The sequence below is a fragment of the Penaeus japonicus genome, unplaced genomic scaffold (assembly GCF_977035675.1).
Source record: "Penaeus japonicus unplaced genomic scaffold, GWHDUDI00000001_assembly GWHDUDI00000002, whole genome shotgun sequence".
Taxonomy (NCBI): domain Eukaryota; kingdom Metazoa; phylum Arthropoda; class Malacostraca; order Decapoda; family Penaeidae; genus Penaeus; species Penaeus japonicus.
Genome location: NW_028234404.1, coordinates 17,808,984 through 17,818,983, shown reverse-complemented (window position 1 = coordinate 17,818,983; position 10,000 = coordinate 17,808,984). Strand labels below are relative to the sequence as shown.

Sequence of the window (10,000 nt, the reverse complement as noted above, 5' to 3'; positions counted from 1 at the left end):
TTTAGTCAATCCTTATAATCAGCAGTAAAATAGTGATTGTGTTATATGTTATTTCAGAATTTATAATGTACAGTAAAATAATTATAGAAAAGAGCTATTATATTAATATATTTGATGACAATAGAAACTGTCCCTTTTTTTGGTTATTTCAAATGATCATGAATTATAATACTTTAATCTTAATGATGTTTGATAGCATTTATCATAGTTTATAATGTTATGATAACTTAGCTATCATTATTTTTTACAGATTTGCATACCACTCTGCAATGAAGATAGCTTTTTCAAAGTTCATTATCATTATACTTGGAAATGGTAAAATTACTGTTGAGGTTGACACAACACAGGAAGATATTTATGTATATGACCCTGCATGGGATAACCCTGTCGTAAAGGTAAAACTGCACTGTTGTTTTGAATTAAATAATTTTATTTTTGTCTTATTCACATCCTCATTTTTTTAATGGCATATACATTTTTCTTTTTCTTGTAGGCCCATATTTTTAACTTTCCATCTTTTTTTAGTGACTCACTATCCTATTTTTTCCCTTTTAGAACTTTGATTTAGTTTCTCTTCCTTAGTTATTATTTTTATTACTAAAGCCTTCTGATTTTGTTACTTAACCCATTGGCGATAGGTGCCATGATATACATGACACAAAAGTCTTTGGCCTGACGATGGGCGTTGTGGCGTACATGACATTAGGGGTGTATTATGAGTAATGAGTGAGTGATGATGACAATTACAATAATTTGTGTAATATTAACCCTATGATGACAGTGTATCACACCTGTGTGACGTTCCCGATGCAATATTGCATAGGCCCGGCGTAGGGGGTTTCCACTTATTGCCGGGCCCGTCGGGAATGGGTTAAGCAAATTGGGTTTCACCTAAAATTCAAAACCTAGATGGCACCATTTTCTCCTAGCACCAACAGGAGAGAGAGCCTTGAATGGCATCCATTCATGATCTCTAGCAAGCACTTTCTTTAGTGAGAGTTGTCACACAGCATGCTGCCGACCTCTTGCTCTAAAGTACCGACGATGAAGGATGTGTAGGTAGAACAAGAAGAGGAAGGTGATTCAAACCATGCTCAGTGTCTACAATATGCCTCTGTATCATTAGTGATGCCTTATACTGTGGCACTCACAGTCATAAGCACAGGTTTCCCTTCTCTTCTCTACCTCTTCATGTTATCTTCATTGTGGATGGTTATATTTTTCGTATTTGTTCACAACAGTACACAAATACAAAAGAAATGAAATGCAGTACTTCTACCACACTGAGTATAAAGAAAATCATATGCTGACATGGACCACAAACTACAGTTTTACTCAATGCAGCATTGGTAGAGCCTGTCATATGACACATATACAATATAATACAATAAAATACAAAAAAATTAAAACACAAAAATGGCTTTAGTTTTCATTTGAAATATTGGATAAGTATATATGTACATCAAGCCTATTCATTTTTAAACTGCATTGTCCCCTATCTACTATATAACGCTTAAAACACTTTTCTTAAAATCCTACATCTCAAATTCCAAAAATCTGCATCTTCAACCTGTTAAAAAATATTTTGGCCATTCACTAAGGTATAGATATTTATTTGAAGCAGAATTAAGCTGATAAATATGAGATTCTCTCATATTTACCCAAAATTATGTTCAGTACATAGTTTAAGTTACATTCAACATTAACAGCAGACTCACCAAACCATAAACATTTCCCGTTGTTTGTATTTCAGGTCAATGAAATCAACTATGACCCAGATGCCGAGGAAGAGTGTGAAGACCTAGATGACATTACGGAAGAGGAATTGAATGCTCTCCTTGATGCTCCCTTGTAACGCTTCTTTACTCCATGTATTGATCACTTTTAATTTTAAATCTTTTCTCTACTTTATCAGTGAAAGTTCTGTCTATATTCATTAGCACTGATGTTTTTAGCATATATTATATGAACAATGCATTCTTTTTCTGCAATTGTTTTAACTTGTATCTGTATTACTTAATTTAATGTCATGGCTTAGGTCAGTCACCAGCTTAGTGAAACTAGGTAGAAAGATTTTGATTTTATAGTACAATGTTTATGTTCTGATAGATCTAAGCTGGGAATTGTAAAGTACAAATAAATGCACTGGATACAACTGTAATTTTTCACTTTATTTTGCTATGTCCATTCTGGAAGGTGAAGTAGAATATATTTACTGAATAATTGCATTGCATAATATTGCTGAACATTCCCTGCATCATATTCACTAATGTCATAGTGTGTTTGATACAAGCTTTATTTGTGTATATTTTTTAAATAAAGAAAGATGTTTTAAATTGTGTTTTTATCATCTGAAGCCTGCCCTTACATATCAAATGAGAGCTGCATTTATGCAAACTAGCATGCCTAGTATTATATGATTTCAGAATATATGGAACAGTTATAACATTGTTCATTCCTTTACTACTGTTTCCTCTGCATACACTATTATGTCTGTTCTATTCCCAGTCCTTGCCTCTCTCTGTCAATAGAAATAGTAAATAGTAATACAGAAACAGAGTAAAAAGGAAAAAATGAAAGCTCAAAATATGTCATGTTTAAAGTCAGTGATATGCTGCCTATTATTTTCTACCAAAAAAAAGGAATAGGAATGAGAGTTACCCACAAAATGATAACATTACACTTGCTCCTTTCCCATGTAGTCACATTGTGTCACAGGTGCACATGTATATTATTAGTGCATTGTCTTGTTATCAGATATTTCCTTTGAAAGATATTTGAGTTAGATGTATTGCCACTTGATTTTATGAAAATATTGATATTCTATCATCAATATTCAAGTGAAAGAAGTAAACACTAATAATGGTAGTAAGGTTATAAAGTGATCAGTAAAATAAAGCTAAGATTTGACACAAAAAATTACAAAGAGAAAGAAAGAAAGAGAGAGAGAGAGAGAGAGAGAGAGAGAGAGAGAGAGAGAGAGAGAGAGAGAGAGAGAGAGAGAGAGAGAGAGAGAGAGAGAGAGAGAGAGAGAGAGGAGGGGGGTTTACAGACAGGTAAAAGGCAATTAGAGAGTAAAATATAAAATTTCATCACATTCTAGTTCCAACTTATTTACACAATATCCCCAAGTGCTTCTCCCTTCCAAGAATAAAGTTGAATTGCATTCATTAATGATATTTGACCTTTATAAACTACACTGTTTTCAGGAAACGAAAAGTAGCTGAATTTTTTAAGTTAAAAATTCCCGTAACAAAATGAGATACAAATGAATAATAATTCATAACCAAATGAACGGCTTTTGTAAAATTGGCCTTTGATAATACACCTCATCATTATGAGAAGACAAAGAATGAAATGAAATCACACTTTTTGTAATTAGACTGATACAGCCGAATACTTGATGAAAGACCCCGAAAGACTTAGTTTCCAGAAGTCTGACAATAATAATGGTTCAACTTTTTTGGATCTCACCATGTGAAACGTACACTTTTCCACATATTACTTAGATAGGCTGACAAATGGACCAGGAGCCCCTAATATTATTATCAAAGCAAATATTGGCCCATAATAGGACTGATTATACCCTCTGTGTGCATAAGTGAAATCTGAAATTAGTCTGAGGATTCCAAGTCATCTAGATAAGAAATGAACTCTGCCCCTAAAAAAGATTCTTGAAGAAAAAAAGAAAGGTAGTGTGAGAGAAAGTGGGATTAGGAAAGAGAGACAGAGCGAACAAGAGAGAAGAAGAAAACAATAACAACAACAACAAAAAAAGACAGGCTGATAAATAAAATGTGAACATGGAATGGACGGAGTGAAAAGAAAACAAAGAGAAAGTGTGAGAGATGGTCTCTCCGTGTATCAGTGATGGGAACGAAAGCAGATGGCATAGATAACAATTATTGCAACAGAACAACGAAAAGGTTTATTGATCGACCAGGTGGTGAGTTAACAACATCATTGAAAGTGCTCTTTCATTCTTATTTCTTTTGCTTATGAAATAAGACATGTATATTTATATATATATATATATATATATATATATATATATATATATATATACATACATACATACATACATACATACATACACAAACACACACACACACACACACATACACACATCTATATATATATATATATATATATATATATATATATATATATATATATATATATATACATATATATACATATATATGTATATACATTATATATATATATATATATATATATATATATATTATATATATATAATATATATATAAATCTTTGTGTATGTATGTGTGTGTGTGTGTGTGTGTGTGTGTGTGTGTGTGTGTGTGTGTGTGTGTGTGTGTGTGTTTGTCCATCACTGTTATTTGCTCTATTATTCAATAATACTTGCATTTTCGACAATTGAACAATTTCTGTGAATTTTCTACTTCATTACGCTTCAGTGGTTATAGAAGTCGTAAAACTTACGAATGTGTCACTTAAAGAAAAACAACCAACAGTGTCTTTAACCGTCACATGGTCAAAAAGGAATTCTTGACCTATTTGCCCACATGCCTACATTTATTTAATTGGATTTTTATTTTCGCGATGTTATGTATAGCCTCTAACACACAAAAGCACACACACACAGTCAGACTGCGCTCACCCGCCACGGCAAACACACCAGCTGTGCATTGAGCTTCACTCCAAATAAAACTCAAAACTTGGAGTGATTTTATCATTGCCTATTTTTGTACAGTGTTATTGTGATTTAAACATTTCCACACTACATCTGGTACAAAAACTGGTGGCGTGCTCTGTGGGATTTCGTTTTCCTGCGTATTTCCGAAGATACCCGTGCTTGCACTATCTTCGCCGCCACGTCCAAACACCTGCGGCTCCGCGCATGAATCTCGTCAGCGATCGGCCCGCCTACTGTCTCCTGGTGAGTTGCTATATTCCATGCAGTTTCTTATTGGTTAGGGATGTCCCAGTGAAATGAAGTGATCCTCTCCTCCCGTGATTTCTCTGCACAGACACGGAATTTCCCTCCGTTTAACCTTAATTAATTTTATAAGCGCATGTCTCATAATACACCTGCCAATGACCGGATTCTCCGTAGCAGTAGAATATTTTCAAACTCCCTGCACGCTGACTGCACCTTGCTCCCCTCACAACCTCCTCCCTCGCTCTGTGACCTTGAATCTCCTCTCCCTCACGCTACGCCTGACCTCACTCCCGCTATCGCTCTTCCGAGCATGACACTTCTCCTGCTCTTCCTTCTGAACCTACTCTTCGTCTCCAACCCTTATCAACCATTATCCGTTTTGATGGCTCCGGGAAAATCGCAGTGGACACTATGCTACGCGAGACCGAGGAATATGTGGTTTCCACATACCCCGCTCTCTCGGACCGTAGTTCCACCGAATTCGGCAGACGCTGTTAATAACATGCTTTGCAACATGTTTTGCAACACCTGGACCAAACTGCTGGCCCAGTGCAACAAGTTCTAACAGCCTTAGAAATTAGCAAAATTCGGACATGTGATGATTTTAAAACTGACTTTCGCTTGGCTTTTGCTCCTAAAAGTGTTCCTCCCTTCTTGCAAACTTCCCGCATGTTCAACCTTCGCCCTGCATCCTTTAATTCGCTTGACCTGCATCTCCTTGGTGCTCAAATACGTTCAGCAATTGATCGCATAATTAGTGCTCTCAATGATTCTTCAAAGTACACCTATTTTGCTAAGGCTATCAAAACTAATTATAACCAATTCCAAACCTTCTTCACTCTGTGTACATTTTTCTCGGCACTTCTTCATAATCAGCAAGAGACTGTATTGGATAAGATACAACTCCCTAAGATGGCTAGGGAAGTGCCTGATGCACTCTTGAGAGCTTACAATTATTCTCCCAATTCAGTTCAGTTCAGATCATCTTCATATGAAATTATCTTGCACCCCGCTGGAAGTGGAATGTTGAGGATGCTGAACATGAGGGTGTTAAACAGAGCCGGGCTAAGGATCCCCCCTTGTGGAGTACCATTCTCCAGGGGCAAATGCCTGGAAAGGTGACCTTGGAACTTCACTCTGGAAGTTCTGTTCCGAAAATAGTCACCAATCCAGGCAAGCAGTCTGCCTTTAATTCCCTTGCTGATCAAGATCTCCTGAATGGCGAGCGGGCTCGCCAATTCAAAAACCTTCTCCAGGTCCAGGAAGACAATGACAGAGCTGGTGTTGCTGACAGTGCTCAGTAAGGTGGCCATGCTGTGAGCAGTGCTCTTACCCCTTGTGAACCCATGTAAGTGTTCATGTGGAGGTCCCAACTTCCATTGGAGCCGGTTCAGTACCATTCTCTCTTCTGTCTTTCCCAGACAGCTGAATAGAGAGATGGGACGGTACTGTCCCGGCTCCTTTGGTTTAGGGATGGGAACTATGTCAGCCCTCTTCCAGCACTGTGATAGCGAGGAAGTCTCCCAGGACTTGTTGATGAGATGCAAGCTCACCTTCATGTCCTAGGTGGGAAATGATGGGGTAGGAGATCCCATCACAACCCGGAGCTGACCAGGAACTGGTCTTATATGTCCGCCATAATTCCCTCAGAGAGAACATGGCATCTGCATCTTCAGGCTTGATCACTTTTTCTCTGATGAGGGCATGCCTGCCTGGAAGCAATTCCTCTTGACATGCCCTCAACTCTGCTGGTAGGCCAATGCTACTTGTTCTAGCAGAGAACTTGAGTGCCAGTCTCTCCGTCTCCGACCGCGGGTCATGGTGGGTCTGTATGGGGGCTGAGTGATTTGTGGCCCATCTGATACAGTTCCACAGCTCTGAAAGGGAGGTTTGGTAGCCAAAGGACTCACACCACTACAGCTACTTTTCCTGCTTTATCCTCTTAACAGTTTCCTGAGCATTCCTGAGAGCCTCTCTCAAAAGAGTGTGGTTCTCAAGGGTTCTCTGTCTGTGGAAGTGTCTTCTGCACATATTGATTCTGTGGTTGACCTTGTTAATCTCATTATTGTGGTACCAGGCGTCTTTGAAACACTTGGACAATAGACAAGTTTTGAGGGATGGTCTCTGAGGCTGCCTCATCTATGGCATTTACTAGTCTGGCCTCAAGTATATCCACATTATCGTTATGTGAGAAGTCACTGGTTCTGAGGCACCTGGCCAGGGCTTCCTGGAAGGCTTTCCAGTTGGCCCTGTCCACCTTCCAACGAGGATTGTGCTGGGGCATGGGTGCCGGGCCAGCGTCCAAGATGGTGGTGACTATCCCATAGTGATCACTTGTGGCAGTGTTGTCCACAGACCAACTAATTCTCTCGACCAGAGCCGAGTGATAAAGGTGAGGTCAAGGACCCCCCCGCCAATATGCGTAGGCTCCTGGCTGTTGAGAAGAGCAATCTCGGGGCACGACTCAAGCACCTCGGCTATGTGGTAGCCTGCCGTATCATGACTCCGAGTGGGAGGTAAGGTTGGTGGGCATTGAAGTCTCCCCCTATGAGAATTGGATCGTGTGCCACAGCAGCACAGACTTCACTAATATCTAAGCTCCTACAGTTTGGCCTGCTGTACACATTGTACAGCTTGAGGGGACCCCCAGCCAAATGGATCTCAATGGCAAGGAATTCAACACTTTCTCCACATTGCACAGCATCGGCAATCAAGTAGGGGATAGTTGACTTCACAAGGGTAATCAAACCACTGGTGCCTTGCGTACTCGGCAGCACAAAGGAATGATATCCCGAGAAGCGAACAGATTCCCCTGTTAAAGTCTCCTGGAGCATGACAACGTCAAAGTTCCAAGATCGCAAGATCGCGTGGAGAAGGGCATTCCATAAGGAAAGGCTGTTGATGTTCCACTACAGTATGCTTAGATTAGAAGCCATTGTGCTAATCTGTGTTGTCAACAACGTCGACATAATCGGTCTCAGTGGTCGACGCCCCAGTGTGGGTAACGTTAGACATTTCAAAGCTTGACAACTCCTTGGTGAGTTCCTCACTGAGCGTGATTTCCTCATTTGACTCGTCACTGTCATCAGGACAGGTCGAGCCATTAGTAGGGCTGGGTCTCCTGGGAGGTGGAGAACCCCTGGTCGCCTTGACCTTTACTCTGGATGGTCATGGCCTCCTCACCATTTGGGGTTTGGGTGCAGGCTCTGCCAGTGTGGTCTTAGCCGTATGTTGGGTGGGGAGACAAGTCTCGCCCTGAGTCGGAGTGGGTGTTGAGGCCATAAAACTCATCTCCCTCTCCGTCAAGGAAGCGACAGTCTGAGTCATTGCCGTCATAGCGACCTTGACTGCCTTCTCTGTCTCTTCACTGGTCCTCCCCAATGCCGTCGCAACTGCTGTGACAACTGTCGTCAAGTCCTCTGTAAATAGACTTGGTCTCTCTGCTCTTGGGGAAGACTTTGATATGTTCCCAGACCCCTTCTGGGTCTGTTTCCATCTTGGAACTCCCACCAGAGCTGGAAACTCCTTTGCGTTGGTGTCCGGTGGCGGTTTTACTTTGAGCGGTGCGTCCTTGTGTGCTTTGAGGCACACCTCCGTACTGTGTGCCTGACTACAGACACCATACTTTGGCTTTGCAGAGCAAGTGGCCTTTTGGTGCCCATACTTCTGGCACGTGAAGCAGTGGAGCAGGTCAGGAACGTATGTCCTGAGGCTGTAGGAGCCCCAATTGCCAGGGTCTAAGGACACAACTGGGGCGCCCTTCAAAGTGACCAGGACTTGCCTGGTTGGGTGCTTCCCTTTGGAGAGTTGGGAAGCTTCCACCACCTTGGGATGAGCAGTGATGACCTCAAGATCATACATCAGAGGGAAGCAAAGAAGCACCATCTTGGACTTCCTCTTTTCAGGAGTCAGAGCTGGCAGGCTCACCTTTCGCCCATCCATGAGCTTGTCTGTCTCCTGGAGGAAGGTGAGAGTGGCTTGGTCCATCGATATGATTATTATGCCATTGTCTCTGGCAATTCTAATCATCAGACGGCACTGTCTCTGGTTTTCCAGAGTCCGTACATCTGGCAAGCATTGTCGAATCGTTCCGGTTTAGGGGGAACTGACTTGGGGCTACAGACTCGCCCTCCGAGTCCGTAGCCGGCCGAGGCCGTTTGTTGCCTGTCCTCCGAACCGACGCCGGAGTTTTGGCAGTGGGGCCAGCAGGGTTGGAGGGTCCTACCTGGCTTCCATTTTTACTTTGACTTGTCGTCTGAACCGACGTCAGAGACTTGTCAGAGCCAGGGGCTGGTTTGGATGATCCAGCCCGAGGTTCTTCTTCTCAGGCAGTTCTTCTCTGAACCGACGCCAGAGCCTTACCCATTCTCTTTTGTCACCGAGGACCTTGAAAGGCTTCAAGGTGACAGCCTTAGTCAACTTCATGCCGGGTTCGTCAACGGGATTGTCAGTCAGGGTTTTTTTGGTTAGAGTTACCATGTAAGAGTGGTTCAATTCATCCTCCCACCACGGAGTCCAACAAGGGGAAGCTGTGCACTGAGGCTGTGCTCAGAAGCCACAGGGGTAATGGGAGAATATATGCAACTCCCGCCTCGCATTGATGGCACTCGCAAGACCATGCGATTGCCTACAAGACAGGGGCTGCTTGACCCTAGCCTAGCTCAAAAGAGAGACCAGCCGATTGACCTAACCGAGTCGAGATCAGCCTACCCGTCTTACTGGAATAGAGGACCAAAGAGGCGTGTTGCTAGCTGCAGGGCGTACTCATACACGGCATCGCTCAACCTCCAGGACTCCCGTCTCCCAGTGTACAGGAGCGCCATGCATGGTAAACGTGTGGGCAGGTGTGACCGCACTTACTAGATCAGCACCTAGGAACACTTAGTCATTCCTCCTCAGGGAACCCACCGCTGGAAGGCCACCCAACGGTAGGAAGGGACTGGTCAGATCCAGACCGGGCTCGTCTGAGGAAGGAGTTCAAGCACCCGCGCCACGACAAGGCGGTTCCTTTGAGGGAGATGATTCTACCCACTATGTGCGAACTAGTTCTCCTGCAGCCCATACTATGGCCAT

The 10,000-nt window shown here is 42.2% G+C and overlaps 2 protein-coding genes across 4 annotated transcripts in view; both read left to right on the top strand.

Annotated features, from left to right (window-relative positions):
- The window catches only part of LOC122257872 (RAD52 motif-containing protein 1), an 11,707-nt gene extending 9,371 nt beyond the window's left edge, over positions 1 to 2,336 (top strand). The window contains exons 6-7 of the mRNA XM_086548343.1: positions 251 to 395; positions 1,754 to 2,336. Of these exons, the coding sequence (XP_086404469.1) occupies positions 251 to 395; positions 1,754 to 1,855 (247 nt within the window). The 3' untranslated portion in view covers positions 1,856 to 2,336. The remainder of the gene's footprint in view (positions 1 to 250; positions 396 to 1,753) is intronic.
- A 1,594-nt stretch (positions 2,337 to 3,930) lies between these two features.
- Positions 3,931 to 10,000, top strand: part of LOC122257871 (adenosine deaminase 2) — a 22,761-nt gene continuing 16,691 nt past the window's right edge. The window contains exon 1 of one of the 3 annotated variants that reach the window (XM_086548308.1): positions 3,931 to 3,969. Coding sequence is in view for 1 of the 3 variants with exons in the window: in XM_043023393.2 (XP_042879327.2) it covers positions 4,886 to 4,924 (39 nt within the window). In the remaining 2 variants the exon portion in view is untranslated. Of the gene's footprint in view, positions 3,970 to 4,526; positions 4,925 to 10,000 lie in introns of those variants that run through there. The other 2 variants (XM_043023393.2, XM_086548301.1) reach the window with 2 other exon arrangements.